This window comes from Brachyhypopomus gauderio, chromosome 16 (assembly GCF_052324685.1).
Source record: "Brachyhypopomus gauderio isolate BG-103 chromosome 16, BGAUD_0.2, whole genome shotgun sequence".
Taxonomy (NCBI): Eukaryota; Metazoa; Chordata; class Actinopteri; order Gymnotiformes; family Hypopomidae; genus Brachyhypopomus; species Brachyhypopomus gauderio.
The window spans coordinates 6,829,974-6,848,425 of record NC_135226.1 but is presented as its reverse complement, the minus strand read 5'-3'; the positions used below and the strand labels follow the sequence as shown (position 1 = coordinate 6,848,425).

The following is an 18,452-nucleotide window of genomic DNA, read 5'->3' as shown; positions in this document are numbered from 1 at the left end:
ATAATTATAGTTTCCAGACGGTCGATATCTTCACATGACGACATACTGTATTTGAAATGAACGAAGCGAACACTTTGATTTCTAAAACGTAAAGTCACTGCAAATTAGTACAAATAATTTAACATTAAATTGGACATTAGAATTTAAAGTTATTTCTTTTTTTTATCAACAAGTTCAAAGCATCCTCACAATGTTGTCCAAATACACGATGAACTGCTGTGGAAAAAAACATGCTGTCACATCTGCTGTCTAGACCCCATATCTGCAACTACAAGACTTTTTCCTGTTCAGCTTCTTCGTCCCATCTCATCTAGCCCCACCCCCACTACAGCGTCCCTGGGGAAGACCCCGCCCCTCGCCCCGCCCTCTCCCCTATTCACTCTGCACTCCCAGGCGGAGAAGGGAAGATTGCTAGTTAATGCTGATATCGCACAGGGCAGCAATATGTAAATGAGTCCCCCAGCATTCATTTTTATGAGCTGCATGAATCTCCACTAATGAATGCCGAGCCAGACGAGAACAGCGTGGGTGTTTGGCCACACCACGCCATTCGCAAGAAATGTAAATACATTTTACAGGAGCAATTTGTTTTGTCGACATAACACAGGGCAATCTTTAACCATCTCGCATCTCATTATGGATCCTCTCAAGTGCAGTAAGACATATAGTTGTAATAATAGGGTTCTGTCCGTATCATGCAGACCTAGCTTGCAGGTAGACAGAAACATTAGAGGACAGTGAGAGCTGATGACCTTTAAGACTTTAGATAATTGTGTCTGCATACGGGACATATGCGCACGTCAGAGGGGATTCAGGTTGCTGCTTGCTGTGGCAAAGAAATCAACCCTCCGCCCTGTTATGTCAGATGAATGACATCTTAAAGTGTATTCTTGGGTAAAGGAGCTATTCTAATTTCCCTCTGAGCTGCTGCTTTCTAAAAAGAGAGCGTCTTTGTCAAACAGCGCAGCCATGTGACACATTTGTGCAATTGCAGCTTTGTAATATCTCTATAGCTCACCTAATAAATTAAGTCACCACTTTTATGGTTTCACACTTTTCATGACAAGAACATACAGTGTACATTGAATCTATCCAGTTTTATCCAATGACGTCCGTGTCCCAAAACTCTTCTTGAGTGATGAATGCTCGTGTTATGGGTCCACGCTGCTGGGTTCGATCTCTTTACTGTTTGTTCTGCTCATTTCACCCAGGCGCTTAAAGAAGGAGAAGAACCGTGACCGCTCTCTGGTCTGGCTGCTTCGCGGGGCGTTACCCCGTTGCGAGTCGGACGAACTTTCCCCGGGCTTTGCCCCCACGTCTTCCCCTCTAGCCTCTGCTGGTTTGCTCACCTCGTCCGGTCTGCTCAGAGCACCGGTTACGGTATCGTTGGGTACGCCTGGATCTGCCTCTGGTTTGGCTTCCGAGTGTGTGGTAGGTAGCCAGCTGTCCGCAGATTTCAACCTCCCAATGTTTCCCAAAGGAGGAATCTGGTCTCCAGGCGGAGTCCCGCCTGTGTGACCGCTGGGGACGAACAGGTCTTCCTCATTTTCACTTCCTTGTGAGGCCCTCGTGGGAAGGGCTATGGTGTGTCGACGGTTGATCTTATCCGTGCTTCTCTTCCGCAGAACCAGCGGGCTTACGCTGGGTTTGGGGTTGTCCTCGCCAGTCGAAACAGACAGCAGTTTCTCCCTGTCCTGGAAGACCCGTTTGCACGGAGAGGTGAGTGGAGAACTGTACTCGCCTGAAGACACGCTCCCTCGGCTAGATTGGTATCGCAGCACCTTTTGCGACACTTCCCTAAGTTTCTGTGCTTCTTCCTCAGTCGTTTGACCCTCCTCATCTTCGTTCGCCACCACTGACGCTCGGACACTGGGTGGAGTGTTACTTCCAACCTTTTTCCATGAAGGACTCGAAATTTTGGCCTCTGACTTTTTGGAAGTCAGCTCCACGTGATCCTCCACGTTCTCCTTATCTGAGGAAGGCTGGAAGACGTTTACTGTATTGTTGGGCTTCTTGAAACCTTTGGAGAGACAGTTATCTTGTGAGGTGATTTCCGAAAGTCTGGTTCCCTTCCCTGTTGGTGAGGGTGTCCTGGTTCTCCTATTCGACCCGTGGGTTAGGAACCTCTGGAGAACTGACTCCAACGCCACCCCCTCCACGTCTTTGTCCCGCGCGGAGCACGTGGCGATCGACCGACGCTTGGACACAGACTGGAGTCTCTCTCGCTGCCTCCGCTTCACCTCAGCCATCTCACGCTCTGTGTTCTCCTGAGGAAACACATTCAGCACAACTGTGAAAAACCACCTGACACGCTCAGAATGCAACACGAAAGGATGCAATCTAATGGCAGTTTGACATGAATATGTAGAACCCAAAAGAAAATCAACCTCTAATATTAAAAGTATACGCTTATCTAAATAGCTGGTGAAACCTATTCAGTAAGCTACCCTGAAATTAACATAAGAGGTATGGATGTACTCCACTAAGAGCGGAACAACTGGAACTGGCAGATCCTTAGAATTTCCGGAAAGTTCCAGTAGAGCGTCCATTACAGTTTGAGTGAAGAAGGGAGGAGAGTGTTACCTGAAGGGCTCGTCTGAACCTCTCACAGAAGGACTGGAAGATGGAGCAGCACTCGTCCAGCTTAAACTCGCCCGGCTCCTCGCAGAAGTATTCGGCCACGGACGCGGTGATGGCGTCCAGGCTTTTAAAGGAGGCCTCTGCTTCAGCGATTTTGGAGTCGGCATGCTGAGGGTAACGGGAGGACAGAGGTCATAAATAGGAAGACAGAGGTCATAAACACTGCGGGCTGGGGATGTCCAACCCAACAGGTGTCTGCTGCAGCTTTACAACAGGCCCTTATATCTTCAGAGGCAAATGTTCTCTGAAGTCTTAAAGGCTCTGGGCAGAATCCAAGAATGAAATCTGATTATGACCAACTGGGGTCACCAGTGATGTCTGGAAAGGACATTCTGTCCAACAAGTACGACATGAAAGCTACTGAATAATAGCAACGGGTTTAGTACTATTTTTTTTAGCGATTCAGCAATCCGTCTGTTCTGTTATGTGACCTTTAAAAGTTTATTATGGGGAAGCAGGTAATTCAACAGACAGATGACGGAGGGATGGGTCTTACCATAAAAAAGTCTTTCATCTGCGCTGCCAGGTCAGCTTGTTTCTCAGCGGCCATTCTGGCCTGCTGGACTTCACACGCCTTCTTTTGGAACTCCGACTCAACTTCCTGTTTGTGGATTCTGTGAAGGGATGGACACGTGTTGATGTAAAACTCCATGATGAGCTCCATCATGAGCACAACAGGCAGATGTTTGAAAGCCGTTACAGTTGGAGAACAGGATGACCTGGATGACCAATCAGCAACGTCACTGTCAGCTGCACACTTCTTTCACTAAACTGCATTACAGAGTGACTTATTATGCCGTTTTGTCCAGCATTAATGCTCCGATTTTGGTGCGACATCAGTCATTTGTAAAAAGGTGCAGGTGTCAACATGTGTTGTGTGTACCTTGCTGCATCTCCAACGTTTGGGAGCAGCTCAGGAAACCTGAGGAGAGCTGGATCACTCTTCAGCGCTTGCTGGCCAGGGGACCAAAGCAATAGTGAGAGGGAGGAACAGTAACAGCACAATGTGAAGTCAGTGATGCCATCTTATCCGTTCACTGCAAGTGTTACCCGAGACCGTTATGGAGGAAAATACTATATGTAATATTATATGTATATGTAAACCCTTGATGATTTTTTTTTCTTTTCTACAATTAATAATATTTGCAGAATCAATTAAATTCCATAATTTCTCAGAAAAAAGCACAGAACATTAATCTAGAATCTGACATAAAGTAATAATAAGATTTACGTAATCCAGTGCAAAACTGTGCAGCCCTGTTTGGGCTGACGAGCCTTCCGTACCATCGCAACGTAGTGCATCAGGTTCATCCCGGGCCTGTTGGCCTTCGTGTCGGCCAGCTTCAGGAGGGACGTCATCCGGAAGCCCACAGCACTGCCAGCGTAGCCACCCTGGTGAGGAGCGCAGGTCACGGGTCAGTGTGGGGCACGTGACCCGCCTGTGCACGTGCACGTGCAAAAGAAGAAGTACTTACAGAGTTCATGTAGTTGCCTGTCTTCAGTACCAGGCGGATGATGGAGTGAAGGTCTGTGCAGTCCAAGAGCTCTACAAGAGTTTGCAGACAGAAAGAACAGTCGGCCTGCATATTAGCGCGAATCGCACCACATCAAAATCACATGAAATGTGTATAATAATATCAAATTACTGCAGCATGCAGTGACGCCATAAAGCAAATGGTATGTTTCAACATTTGTCTGTTGTTTAGCTTTTGAAAGCTATTGTGTGGATATGACATACAATGTCACTGCTTGTGCAAAACAAAGAAAAATCTCTCATGCACAGCACTGGAAATATTAAATTGAATTAAAAGGGAACTAACACTAAAAAGCAGTAATAACATAATACTAGTGATAAATAGTAATATAGTATATAGTGTGAGCTCATCTCTAAGCACAAAATAACAGAACATTTTTTATCACAACTAAGTTAAAGAGTTTGGTACTACAGTGATAAAAGAGTTAAATGAATAGTTAAATGAATGGCTGTAAGAATGTGCCTTAGAATGATTCATTTGAACAAGTGCTAATGGGAAGCAATTCACTTCCACTGTTAGCAACCATAAAACCTCTTGACCAATCAATTCTTTATATCAGATTAAACCTAGTCACTTTGTAAATTAGAAGACAAAATGCAGTTTGCACTCAACCTAAAGAGTGAATTTTAACTGGTTTAAGTAAGGGTCTAGGGTTTTGTTGAAGGGGTTAGGGTTAGTGAATATGAACCAGTGTAAGTAAGGGTCTGGGGTTTTGTTAAAGGGGTTAGGCTTATTGAATATAAACCAGTGTAAGTAAGGGTCAGGGGTTTGGTTGAAGGGGTTAGTGTTAGTGAATATAAACCAGTGTAATTAAGGGTCTGGGGTTTGGTTGAAGGGGTTAGGGTTAGTGAATATAAACCAGTGTAAGTAAGGGTCTGGGGTTTGTTGAAGGGGTTAGGGTTAGTGAATATAAACCAGTGTAAGTAAGGGTCAGGGGTTTGTTGAAGGGGTTAGGGTTAGTGAATATAAACCAGTGTAAGTAAGGGTTTGGGATTTTGTTGAAGGGGTTAGGGTTAGTGAATATAAACCAGTGTAAGTAAGGGTCTAGGGTTTTGTTGAAGGGGTTAGGGTTAGTGAATATAAACCAGTGTAATTCAGGGTTTGGGGTTTTGTTGAAGGGGTTAGGGTTAGTGAATATAAACCAGTGAAAGTAAGGGTCTGGGGTTTGTTGAAGGGGTTAGGGTTAGTGAATATAAACCAGTGTAAGTAAGGGTTTGGGGTTTTGTTGAAGGGGTTAGGGTTAGTGAATATAAACCAGTGTAAATAAGGGTCTGGGGTTTGTTGAAGGGGTTAGGGTCAGTGAATATAAACCAGTGTAAATAAGGGTCTGGGGTTTGTTGAAGGGGTTAGGGTCAGTGAATATGAACCAGTGTAAGTAAGGGTCTGGGGTTTGGTTGAAGGGGTTAGGGTCAGTGAATATAGACCAGTGTAAGTAAGGGTCTGGGGTTTTGTTGAAGGGGTTAGGGTCAGTGAATATAAACCAGTGTAAGTAAGGGTCTGGGGTTTGCTTGAAGGGGTTAGGGTCAGTGAATATAAACCAGTGTAAGTAAGGGTCTGAGGTTTGGTTGAAGGGGTTAGGGTCAGTGAATATAGACCAGTGTAAATAAGGGTCTGGGGTTTGCTTGAAGGTGAGTTCAGGTTAGTGCCACTGTGAAGAGCTATATCCCACACCAGCCATGGAGAATCCACGTAGATGACTACAGCGAGCTCCACCCTTCCCTACATACAGCACACCTGGCTTTGTTGACTATGTGATGACTAAGGTGTAATGGAAGTGAGGAAAAAAGATATTCAGATGCACCATTCAGGGGATCTGCAGGATTCAGAAGGAGAACCACCACAGAATCACCCCCACATGGAGGTAGTTAACACACAAGGCCACAGTGGCCCCTGGGATCAAGAACTTAGACGACGGCATGATGGTACCTTTACCAGCAGCAGTCATGATGGAGATGGAGTGATTCAGCTCCTCCATAAAATGCGGAAATTCGTCTTTCACGACTAAACACTTCAGTCGTTCCTCATAGCTAGTTGGAGATGTAAGGTGAGGACATGATCAAAGATATAGCATGCAAGGGATTATAAATATAAGAAATAACAGAAAATTGGATGGAAATTATGATAAGTTGATGCTAACTGTAGTGAAGACCTCATTAGCTTATGTGAAATTGCATAAAGTCAATATTTTAACTGAAAAAAAGGTAAACAGCTACTAACAGACTGGAGACATCACTGACCTTCTGCACAAAAAAGAAGACAAAGAGTGTTCTCTGAGAGTGTGTGACTCACCCTGGGACCTTTACAAGTTGAACCATGAACTGATCTGCTTCAGTGAGGGCGGAACAGTCTCCTTTAAAAGCGAGCAGTCGTCTCACCTGACAACACACACAAACACCATCAACACGTCGTAAGCAAACCTTGATGTGGGAGTAATTCTTTCCTCCTGGATTTGGTGAGTTGTGTGTATTGGATGGATTTGTGAATAAATATACCTCCCCAGTGTCAGGCAGCAGTTTGAACAGTTCTTCCAGTCTCCCAGAGCCAAACGCTTCAGTCCTGCCTTGACAGATATCCTCCATCATTTCCTTGACTGTCCTATAGGGGGGTGTGGCAGAGAGTTTATATGGAATGATGTGTGGTGTGCTGTAAAGCTAAACAATGAATAAATTTCATATTTAGAAAGAATGTGATTCTCAAATGGCTAGAGCATGAAATAGATATTCATATATTTTAATATTTTAAACTATTTTAATAATATATCTATTTTTAATAATATATCTATTTTAATAAAAGATATTAAAGATCTTAAAATGTGTTAAAATTAGTCTTTTTTTTCAAACTGATTTTTTGGTTGGTCAGGATTCTAGTAGCACTGTCATCAAGATGTTAGGGTTAAGGTTAGGGTTGTGCATATCATCAGTATGTCATGTCACTTCCCTCTAGCTCCACAACTATCAGAGGTTACACCTCTGTCACCAACCACAACAACATGTCAATACGTGCATCACTGCAGGTCATGGTTAATTGCTTCAATGACGTAGTGTTAGTCTCACCAGGGAAGGGCGGAGCGTTTAACAGTAGCTACAGTGGTTTAAAAGGTTCCTGCCCATGACATGGGGACATGAATTCATCCAATCAGACACACCCTGCTCCACAATGACACCTCCCAATGCATGTGATGTGATTGTTGAACTCGTGAGGGGAAGTTTTCAACTTCCATGTTGTACAGTTTGGGTTCTTTACGGGGAAGGGAAGGTCTGAGGTTGGACCTTGTCATCTCTGCCTAGAAACCTCAAGCTCGTCCTGCTTAGTAAAGCACTGAAAACACCTCCCCACAGAACAGGCCCCGGCCTGCAATACACAAACAAGTGCACATGTGCTCTGTGCACACGCCGACGTCTGCTGTTAGCATACTCTGGCATCTAAATATTGATCGATTCACATCTCAAAGTCTATCACACTGTCCCCATTTGAGCTAATCTATTCATGACACTGCTCAAACAGGGCAATGGCTTGACCCCTTTTATCAGTGAAAACAACAGCCATCTTCCACTGGGGCAGTGAAGCAATTCTCAGATACCTTGCTTGCCGAGACATGTGGCCACTCAGAGGCATGTCTCCACGGAAACCCCACCCAGATCTTTACAGTAAACTGACGCGCTAGATTTCACTCTTTCATGGGTCCTGTTCCCAGCTCAGGGGCTGAAGCACTCACCGCTTCAATTGTTTCAGCAAAATGCCAAGGTTCATGCTCTTCTTGGGGTTAAGAATAGCCACCTGATACACACACACACACACACACACACACACACACACAGACAGAAGCTCATCAGTGTTATTGATTATTGACTGTAATGCTGGTCTTGGGTTCATTGCAGTTGAACACCAATGACCCCAAATCCTGCACATTTTTGTTGTGCCTTTTTGAGGTTTTGTTGTAAATTATAAGTGATCTAAAAAATCACACACAATGGCAGAAATATGTGCTTCCATAACAAGATTATGCTGCTGCTTACACAAGGCACGGACCACATAACAATAACAGTTACGTTGACCACATTACAATATTGGCCAAATGCAAGGTGTTAATAAGACTATTAATAACAGATATTTCCACTTTAACCATCTCACATATATTCAAATGTCTGAAAATACTTCAGAGGGTGCTCATAAAAATTATTTAACTGTTCAACAATGCACACCATGTGGATTTCATTAAATGCTGAATTAATATAGATGGTTCAAGATGTGCATTTTGTCCAGCTACCAGAGAAAACACGCAAATCAAACAAACAGGAAACGTTTTGAAACATTCCCCCCCCCGCATACCTGAGCAACACCATATTATGATTACACCATCATATCCCATAGTTATCTTACAGCTCAGCTCACAGTAATGAAATCCTACTGGAAAAATATATATGTCATAAGAGTTTAAACTGTACACAATTATAACTAAAAACAATGGTGTAATGGTGTAATGGTGGCAATTTTGATTTTATCAAAGTAGTTTGATTCTGTATAGACTGAAAACTAAGGAATAATGGAATCATCAGTATCAGGAAAACTTAGTAGTTGCGTTAAAGAAGAACAGGACTTCTGAGAACATTACAAGCTTCGAGTCTCACAACCTAAAGTCCACATGGAGAGTCAATGCCAGGCTGCTGTGCAGAAAAGACCAAACAGAATCAGGACAAACAAACCACTGACCACTTCTGCGGGCTGGCCGCTGTTTGGCGCGCCTCTGTTCCTGCGTACGGAGGTCCGGCCAGGACTGGCTGTCTGCTCTTTGTGACTGAAGAGCTCTTCCATGCGCTGGGTGTCCAGCTCGTACTCTTTCTTCTTCTCGACGGTCCATATGTTGTGTTTGCCGAGCACGGTGGCCTGGGGTATGGCGTCCCAGTTGAAGTTACGCATCCTGGAGTTCGCCCTCGCCCCCCTGGCCAGCGGCTTCCCACCGAAGGCGGGTGCCGGGGGTGGAGGGGGCGCCGGTGGTGGTGGAGCAGGAGGTGGTGGAGGTGGTGGCTCTGCCATTGATCGTGGCAGGTGAGGCACACTATAGACTGAGCTCCATTTTATTCTTCATAGCAGGACCTCCTGTCTGGCCACACTGAGGAGAGAGTGGTAGGAACAAGACATCACAGTTAGGAGATGGAACAGAACCGGGGTCAACGACTGCTCTTTTTTAAAGATAAGAGGAAGCAGATGATAATAACTGGAACTATAAACTAAGATGTTCTTTCACTACGTGGTTCACAGAGCAAACTAAAAACTGTAGTAACTCTTACACTTATTCTTGACTTCACACACAAACTATCTGAACTGGGAACAGGACCCACGAAAGAGGAGAGTAACAGTAAATAAAAAAGGAAAGTAAAATTGTAACTTACCACATTAAAACGAATATCAAAGCTTTGTGTAATGTACTTTGACTGGTGTTGTTGCTGAAAGCTGGCGAAGTGCAGTAGCGCTCGGCCACGCGCGGGGAAGTGTTGTAACGATCTCACCTGAGGCGACGCTGCCACGCCCAGTTACGCCCCCTGCCGGCGTCACACTGAGTCTGCGCAGTTAAGTAAGACTGCAATGAAAAACACCCCCCACGAATCAAAGAGCGCTGTGATTTAATCAGTACCAGTTTTTTTTCCCTCAAACGTCCTTAAACTGTTAGAAACAAGTCATCGCTGTTTGTGAAAATGGTTTGTTTTATTTTTGCTTTTGGTATAATATATATATATATATATATATATATATATATATATATATATATATATATATATATATATATATATATATATATATATATATAATTACAACTTAAAAGACACTCTTAACGGCAAGTGACCTTTTCGGGTTACGTTAATGCGAATCCAGTGGACGCGAAGATGGATGGATGTGATGTTTTTATGAAAACCGATAGGCCTACAGTAAATTAATCTTAAAATGCAGTGACCTACTTCATAACTTCTTGCATCCTTTTAACTTTGGAAACAATCTTTTAGCCTATCTGAGCTTTACCATCTGACCTTTACCAGCTCAATACTGAATTTTATATAGCCTATTATACAAACAGGCTAAGGGCACTAGACCACACACACACACAGTGATGAAATGTGCACGTGTGTCCTGTCACAATGTTCCGTTGAGCAGTTACCAGTATACCTGAAATGTACAGTGAATTATAATCCTGACTCTTTGTAATGGTACTTTTTAAGGTCATTGTAGCATTTTAAAAGATCAACAAGCCAGTGGTGATTAGTGAATTGTGAACTGCTGCTTTTTTGAAAGACAATCTCAAAGGATTAGCCAACAGTGGCCCCTTAGGTGGATGGAAAATGAAAAGGGGTGAGATGAGAAAGATAGATTATTCTGTGCAGATCATGCTGAATGAGTTTTGTGCAGAAATTAAATCCGAGTTCGTCAAATACTTACTGATATAGTCAATTCAGAATCACTGATGATTTACATTTGTTAGAACTCAAAATAGAGTTTATCCAAGATAAACACTAATACAGTCGGTGTGACAGATTCATCCACTATAACAACCTTTTCAAAATGTGTTTAATTTGATATTTGACACTTTACACAGTAATTTACACAATAATATACATGTAATTACCTTTTTTTAACAATTATTTTGAACATGCCCCATTCTAATGCACTGATGCCCACACACACACACACACACACACACACACACACACACACACACACAAACGCATACACTCACCAAATTACATTTTATGCTCAGTCTAAATTAAAGGTGATTAAAATAACATCACTAGAAGGTGCTTGCCACATATGTGGGCATGTTTACACTTTGTTGAGAAAAAAAAAAACCCTCAAAAATAATCTCAATCTAAATACAAAGACAAAAGATGTGAACATGTCTCACTCCCGTCTGATTGACCCTAATAAAAACTGGTTTCAAATAAACCAGATCGACTTTCACGGCGTGGAAAATCCCAAAGCGTTCGTTGTCGGTCCAGCCGCCTTCTGAGGTCGCACCGTCTCCCGTCCGGAAGCCTCCCCGCGTGGGGCCGTCTGGCCCGCGTCAGGCCCGCGTCACTGCTCCTCCAGCCAGGACGGCCGCTCGGCGCCGGGCCGCCTCAACTTCACGCTGAACTGCCTCAGCGTGTTTTCCAACTGCTGCTGGTTGCCGGCGAAGTAGGCGGAGATTGCGTTGTGGAAGAGGAGGAGCTGCTTGTGCATCACCTTCACCTGCGTGGCCCCGCCCCCAAAACACATCAGTGTGGGTGAATGCTGGGTAACAGAGAGACTTTTCCATCCGCTAGGACGGACAGACACAGACATGTGCAAAATTACAGGCTGCAGGCCAATCAGTCTCCTACTTGTTCGTCGCTGGTCAGTGTCTAACCACAGGACAACTGTTGACCAGATTTTGGGTGGTGCAGTACAGTACAGTACAGTATTAATGCTGAGAAGGTACCCGCATGGTTGTGGGCATGGATGTTTAACAGGTACGGGGTGATGGGCGTGGATGTTTAACAGGTGTGGGATGATGGGCGTGGATGTTTAACAGGTGTGGGGCGATGGGCGTGGATGTTTAACAGGTGTGGGGCGATGGGCGTGGATGTTTAGCAGGTGTAGGATGATGGGCGTGGATGTTTAGCAGGTGTGGGGTGATGGGCGTGGATGTTTAACAGGTGCGGGGTGATGGGCGTGGATGTTTAACAGGTGTGGGGTGAGGGGCGTGGATGTTTAACAGGTGTGGGGTGAGGGGCGTGGATGTTTAACAGGTGCGGGGTGATGGGCGTGGATGTTTAACAGGTGCGGGGTGATGGGCGTGGATGTTTAGCAGGTGTGGGGTGATGGGCGTGGATGTTTAGCAGGTGCGGGGTGATGGGCGTGGATGTTTAACAGGTGTGGGGTGAGGGGCGTGGATGTTTAACAGGTGCGGGGTGATGGGCGTGGATGTTTAGCAGGTGCGGGGTGATGGGCGTGGATGTTTAGCAGGTGCGAGGTGATGGGCGTGGATGTTTAACAGGTACGGGGTGATGGGCGTGGATGTTTAACAGGTACGGGGTGATGGGCGTGGATGTTTAACAGGTACGGGGTGATGGGCATGGATGTTTAACAGGTACGGGGTGATGGGCGGCTACCTTGTTCTCCTCCAGGAACTTGAGTTTGATGGTGACGTCGCTGCGTAGACGCTCGTACTTGTCTTTGTGGACGTGGTATTCCTGCTGCGCCGTGTCGATGCGTGCCAGGGCGGCCGCGTCCCGTGGTCCCGTGCTCAGCTCCTCCAGGTCTGTCCTGTAGGCATCATACTCCAACCTACACTCATACACACAACGGTCTTCTTACTCAGTGTGGTGAGGAAACATTTTCACCAATATTTGCACAAGATCAAAAGACTGAATCCTAAAAGGGTGTGAGAACCTCCCTTTGTGTTTGCTCAGAGGATTATCACACAGACGGCAGTACCTTGCATTCTCATACATCTTGATGGTCATTAGCGTGTCCTCCATGGTTTTGTTTACCAAGGTGTTGATGCTAGACACAAAGAAGTTGATGGCACCCAGCAGTGTCTCCCCGTTCTTACAGAGCAATCGCTGTGTCTCTGCGTTGTAGCCAAATTCATCCTGAAGAAGACAAGCGTGTGCTTACTCATGGTGTTCGAAGTGGTCCATGTGCATATTCAGCAGTACACTTATTACAGAGTAAAATACTCTAATCCTAAAATAGTTACCTTTATCTGACAAGATTTATTAATTATCTCAAAGCAAATTTTTTTACCATGAATAAGATTATCCAAAGCATGACTACAAGCATGACTACATTTGATTTCACATTACTCAGTATACTGTGCATTCAGCAAGCTAGTCTCATAATTCAGAACCAGTGGTTGTTGGTGGGAGTGGCTGTTGACCTGCAGCTCTGGGGACTTCTGGCTGAGGTCAGCGAAGGCGTCTCCCAGAGCCTGCTGTGTCTGGACCATGCTGCAGAAGTGGTCGGTCAGCGCCTGCGCCAGCCCGAGCACGTGCTCGTACTTCTGCTTGGTGTCCCGCAGCACGTCGATCTGGGCCTCCAGCTCCAGGTCCACGGTGCGGGAACCGCGGCCGAAGCGCTCCGAGAACATCTGCTTCGTGCACTGCGGCCCGGGAGGAGAGGGTGGAGTGAAAGAGAGAGAGAGAGAGAGAGAGAGAGAGAGAGAGAGAGAGAGAGAAAGTGGATTAAAGGCTCAGGAACGATGACTCATAAAGACTCACACCGCCATGACGGCGATGCCAGCCTCGGGCCGACCGGTTGCCAGGTGCTCTAGACCACAACGGAAAGTGGTAAGCACCGGAGGAACACACCTTGTAAGTGTTAATGCTCCATTTCTTCACGCTGTCAAACTTTTCCACAGCTATGCCTCGCGTTGCCTCCTCCGACATCATGGACGGGTTGCTGGCACTAGCGTGCATGCTGGGAGCTGGTGGAAAAGGTGGGAGAACTAAAAGTCAAAATCTAACGTGGTGTACGTCAGCACCGGTCACGTGTGACACCTCGCTCTGAATGGGTCGACGTGAAATGTAATGCCGCTGAAGCCGTGCGATGTGTGAAGCGGAAGGCAATGGTGACCAGCCCCTATGGTACCTGGGTAGTGATCTGGGCAGGCACTCGCACTGGAAGCTGATTGGCTGGGACGAATATCCCTAGACTTGGAGCGAATGTCTGAAATGAGTGGACAAGAGTGGAGGGGGTGAAAGTAGGGTAGATGAGGCAGGGTGAGCACACGTGAGGGGTGGGGTTGACTTACAGGTGGGGGTGGGGTTAAGTTACAGGTGGGGGTGGGGTTAAAGGTAGGTATGGAAATGAGGGTGGGAATAGTTTCCAGTGAGGACACAACTCATGGTAGTAAATAAAAACAGGACGGATGAATGAGTAAAACGATTAATGTTCACAATCCTAAGTGATAAGGGAGATTAAGGCGAGGGGTCAAAGGTCGATACTGAGAGATGACATGACAGGTAAGTAATGACCTCAACCGATGACATGACAGAACAGGTGAGTAAGCAATAGACAAAAACAAGGAATACGCTTTACACTGTAGGTGTAAATATTCATCCCACAATGCCCTGGTGCTGCATAACGTGTTAATCTGAGTTATAAGGCATAACATCGTGAAAGAGGTCTGTGTAAACCACTGTTCTGAAAAACCCACATACATACACAAGGGAAGTGCATTCTTGTGTTAGTGTAGTCAGCAGAAACTAGCATGCAGCCAGCATGCGTCTGTCCTCGCTGCAGCCTGTGGGGAAGGGACATGTGCTTCCTGGTAAAGGCAAAAACGTGCCCTCATTGGACAGAAAGGGAGAGGAAGAGCGGGAAAATTCAAGATATGCAAATGAGCTCATATGGGTGTATAAACACCTGGTTTGGGGGTGTTACCGCATCTTCTCTCAAAATACTCTTCGTTGTAAAGAATAGCTGGTCCTAAACAAATATGTCAACAAAACAAAAAAAGATTTGGAACGACTCTACGCAAAACTCCTCCCACAACTTTCACAAACTCCACCCACAACGTTGGCAAACTCCACGAGTCCAGATGTCACTCACAGAATCAGAGATGTGCTAAGGCCCAGTGTTGCAAACGTGATGCTGTGAGCACCTTTAATGGAGCAGGTGGGGATGATGGCGTCAGTGGCTCCACCGTAGCCCCCGGACACGATGTTCGTCTCGTTCAGGTTGGGTCCGGACACCATCACCTGCTGCAGGTCCTGGAGACGATGGACAGGGAATTCAACGGTGTTCAGACACATCCTGCCCAGCCCGGCTGGAACAGGGTCCATACCGCAGGAGGTGTCTGCTTTAGAAAGGTCCACTTAACATCGGGCGGTTCGACTTCACAGAATCCTTCAGAATATCTTGGTGTTATTGACACCCACTGTTTTTGCCAATTCAGGTGCTTCATTCAATTCATGAAGTGCTTGATGAGAAGTTGATACTTTCGAAAACTGCAGGACCACAATCTCGAGTAAAGACGGGTGTGAAATATTCCTGACAGCTGGACCCAACACCCAAACATATCTAACATCACCAAAAGTCTTCTGACTCCTGTGGATTATCTGTTTGGATAAAAGATGTTAGCATGTGGTTTGTTTGGCTACAAACATCTGCAGTTTGAAAGAAGCTCTGCGTACACCAGCTGCTATAGGAGACGCTTCGTACAACCGTGCTGCATAAGCTGCTGATTGTACCCTTTAGCTATTCAGTAGCCTTATCCCAGGTCATTTAAGTCACACAGCTCATCTCTGCAAAGCAGGCAGAACAAGCTGCTGGCAACACCACCGTCATGGGTTCTATTACCCCGGGAGCGTGTCGTAATGCTCTGGATAAGAGCGGCTGGTAAGGGCTAGAAATGCACAGATCAGAGAAGGTGAGCGTAAGGAATGACATTAACCCTCTAGTTCACATTTCTACATGTTCTTTGGATGACTGTACAATATTACACGTAGTGGCTTCAAGTCCAGACAAATACGGTTCTTGCCTAATCCAGAAAAAAAATGCCCAGACTTCAACAGTGATTAATGGTGAGTAATGATTATGAGGGGATGATTATAAAGGTGATAGGTGGAGGTGAGAAGCTAAAATGACCAGATTGGGAGAGGCAAGTGTTGTCTTTGCACTGTGACTGAAATATGTGAGTTAATCTTTTAAATACTCACAAACATTTATTATTAACTGCTCTGGTCTGCTCATAAGAATGTTTCATGCACATTTTGAGAGTATTTAAGTGAAGAGTCATGGAATTTGTTCCACAGAAATTCATAGGTAATATTGTAACAACAATGTAAAAGTGTTTGTTATATTTACACAAACTAATCCCACGTAACTAATCCCACTGTACAGTCACACTGTAACTAATCAGCTTATTATTCTGACCAATTCCAGCACTTACGTGACTTTCCTCCTCTACACACACAGCAGTACTGAATCAGAAGTTCCCTAAAGCACCCAGTGCCCCCCCAGCACCCCAAGTCCCGACTTACACAACACACACGCCTCCACCTACACACGCCTCCACTTATGAGCTTTAGTGCATCCACAGTGATTTTTGCGTCCTTCACCTTATGTGCACAACACAACCACAAGGCCCTCGACAAATCAAACACCTCCCCACATTCCTCTCTAAGCGCCATCAGATCTGTGCACCCTGCACAAAACGACACATGGAGATGGAGACAGAGCGCGACAACATGAGTGACAGTTCCAGAGGGAACGTCTGTCTGAAACGTGAGAAAGACGACGGTACAAACGGTGACAACAGCTGTGGTGAAACGGGATGGTACAAACCCAAACTGGTCACACTAGCATGACACGCGTAGACTGGAGACAGCAAAGCTGTTTATGTTAAAGTCACAAAAATAGCACAAATATATATTTATATTTATATATATATATATGGGTCTATAGTGATATGTCTGCTCTGTTATAATCTCACTGCTGATTTAGACCTACTGTTTTCATTCTGATTCTGATTCTTTTTTCATTCTTTATTTTATTCGTTTGTAATATTTAGCTTATTTGTTTGTGTGCTTTAGAGCAGTAGCCAACCTGCTCGAGACTGTCTTCCTCGGCTGTCCTTGTGTCTCCGTTGCTGTTAATAGGGATCTCCATCGTAGCAGCTTTACTCAGGATGCTGTCCGTCATACTGGACCTTTCCAGAGAGACACGCGTGGACACAGAACAAACGCTCAACGGTGCATCAGCTTGCCATATAACCGGAGGCGAATTGGAGGATGTCGGGTAAGCTAGCTGTCAGATTGGACGAGAATAAAGAACTGACGTTTGGGCCGAAGAGAAAGCGTGAGGTTTACAGCGCTCCACGCCACAGGCCATGACACGTCAGAGAATCCGCCTCTACTTCGGACATGGAGCGAAGTAAAACAGACGAAACTTGTCACATCTGCGACCAGCAATCATACAATCATGCAATCGCTCTGACAAATATGCAACTGTAACCTATACATGCATATCGTAAGGACTACATCAAGATCTTGTTTGGAATGCACTTCGCGATGTTTTGCGTTAGGCGCATTTATTATGGAAGCGGAACGCAGCAAGATGCAGTGGCCTGCGGTGACGCACGCGACTGCAGACCCGTCGGCTCGCGCCCCGGGGTGACAGGGGCGAACACCTCCGCTGGTGACCCGCAATGATACCCTTGCTTACCTGTATTCCGTTTCCAAACGCGGATTTATCATCTACTTCTCTTTAGTTCGGGCTGAAGCCGTTTTGATAATGTCCCATAGATGATTGTATTTTGATTATACTGATTTATTTTTGTAAATGAGCGTTGATCAGATCATTTCTATGAGATATTCCTACAACCGTCTTAGTCCTTAACGCAAATCCTCTCCGTTTTCCACCAGCGGAACTGACGACACGAGTCACAGCTTCACACTTGGGTTATAGGATTCTGTTCCGTCTTTACTCTTTTATTTAAGTGTTTATTCAGCCTAATGCGTAAACACCTGCCAATTGAGATGTTGTTGCGAAAAGCTTAAACTAGGAAATTCATTTTTTAGCAAAAATGTATTTTGTTTTATTGGCCAAAAGAAATCTCTCATAATTTGAAATAGATTGCAGTGTATTTTGGCTAAAAACGCAAACTGGCCACATGGGGTCCCCATCATCTCAAGAATACCAGAGCTAGGTATCAAACGAGACGATGCAGCATGAGAGGAGGTTTGGTTAAACCGTTATGGTCCGTTATGGGCTTCACAGACGTTTCATGCTTTAAAAAAGTGACCATGAGACGACTAGAAGGGCTCAGGAGGAATCCCTTACTCCTGGTTGGAAATGAAATGACTCACACTAGATAATTCAGAATAAATTATTACCTACAATATCCCCCAATATAAAGACGCATGTTTTGTGTCTACTGTCGTTGCTCGTAAACATATAAATAAACAAACACTGGTTTATGAAAAGGATACATAAGAAACAGCCAACACAGCTTAATGACCTACAGAAAAAAAAACATTTAATAGATACATGATCCTTTTACTTTGAATCAATATTTAAATGAAAGGTTGATGTGCACAGAGAGCTACATATAAAGCAGCTAGGACAGACATGAACTTTTGTTTTCTTCTCACTGAATAATCTTTAATATGACTGCCACTGAGTCTCCTTACACTGTATTGTTTTCAGGCCAAAACAGCAGAAACTGTACAACTGCACCAGCGTTGAAGTTTGCATCGATGGTTCATTGTAAAGTCAACAGGCTTATTAATGTTAATGTATTAGTTTTGGCCTTGGGAGCTT

The 18,452-nt window shown here is 45.0% G+C and overlaps 2 protein-coding genes across 6 annotated transcripts; both read right to left on the bottom strand.

The window, feature by feature from the left end:
• Nucleotides 1-25: 25 nt before the first annotated feature.
• On the bottom strand, nt 26-9,706 carry fhdc4 (FH2 domain containing 4). 2 transcript variants are annotated; one of them, XM_076976742.1, is made up of 12 exons: nt 9,566-9,706; nt 8,886-9,285; nt 7,891-7,952; nt 6,668-6,770; nt 6,465-6,550; nt 6,102-6,202; nt 4,116-4,186; nt 3,925-4,032; nt 3,524-3,594; nt 3,137-3,254; nt 2,584-2,748; nt 26-2,267 (listed from the first exon to the last, which is right to left on the bottom strand). In XM_076976742.1, the coding sequence occupies exons 2-12, from the start codon at nt 9,207-9,209 to the stop codon at nt 1,152-1,154; spliced, it is 2,325 nt and encodes a 774-aa protein (XP_076832857.1). In that variant the 5' UTR covers nt 9,210-9,285; nt 9,566-9,706; the 3' UTR covers nt 26-1,151. The 2 variants fall into 2 exon arrangements, with proteins under 2 accessions (XP_076832857.1, XP_076832858.1); XM_076976743.1 differs by having other exon boundaries at nt 6,108-6,202.
• A 1,009-nt stretch (nt 9,707-10,715) lies between these two features.
• On the bottom strand, nt 10,716-17,564 carry arfip2a (ADP-ribosylation factor interacting protein 2a). 4 transcript variants are annotated; one of them, XM_076977000.1, is made up of 10 exons: nt 17,355-17,564; nt 16,737-16,839; nt 14,791-14,899; nt 14,553-14,615; nt 13,776-13,853; nt 13,496-13,611; nt 13,066-13,287; nt 12,621-12,778; nt 12,296-12,470; nt 10,716-11,393 (listed from the first exon to the last, which is right to left on the bottom strand). In XM_076977000.1, exons 1-10 carry the CDS (start codon nt 17,384-17,386, stop codon nt 11,238-11,240), a joined length of 1,212 nt encoding a protein of 403 aa, XP_076833115.1. In that variant the 5' UTR covers nt 17,387-17,564; the 3' UTR covers nt 10,716-11,237. The 4 variants fall into 4 exon arrangements, with proteins under 4 accessions (XP_076833115.1, XP_076833116.1, XP_076833117.1 ...); XM_076977001.1 differs by lacking the exon at nt 14,553-14,615; XM_076977002.1 differs by lacking the exons at nt 13,776-13,853; nt 14,553-14,615.
• Nucleotides 17,565-18,452: the final 888 nt, after the last annotated feature.

Excerpts from the sequence above, each read along its gene's own strand:
- fhdc4 (XM_076976742.1), bottom strand. The coding sequence starts at position 9,209 with ATGGCAGAGCCACCACCTCCACCACCTCCTGCTCCACCACCACCGGCG. Across the intron at positions 4,033-4,115 it reads CAGGCAACTACATGAACTCT|GGTGGCTACGCTGGCAGTGC; the intron begins GTAAGTACTTCT and ends GCTCCTCACCAG. Across the intron at positions 3,595-3,924 it reads TGATGCACTACGTTGCGATG|CAAGCGCTGAAGAGTGATCC; the intron begins GTACGGAAGGCT and ends TCCCCTGGCCAG.
- arfip2a (XM_076977000.1), bottom strand. The coding sequence starts at position 17,386 with ATGATAAATCCGCGTTTGGAAACGGAATACAG. Across the intron at positions 16,840-17,354 it reads CGTTTGGAAACGGAATACAG|GTCCAGTATGACGGACAGCA; the intron begins GTAAGCAAGGGT and ends CTCTCTGGAAAG. Across the intron at positions 14,616-14,790 it reads CCCCACCTGCTCCATTAAAG|GACCAGCTATTCTTTACAAC; the intron begins GTGCTCACAGCA and ends ATATTTGTTTAG.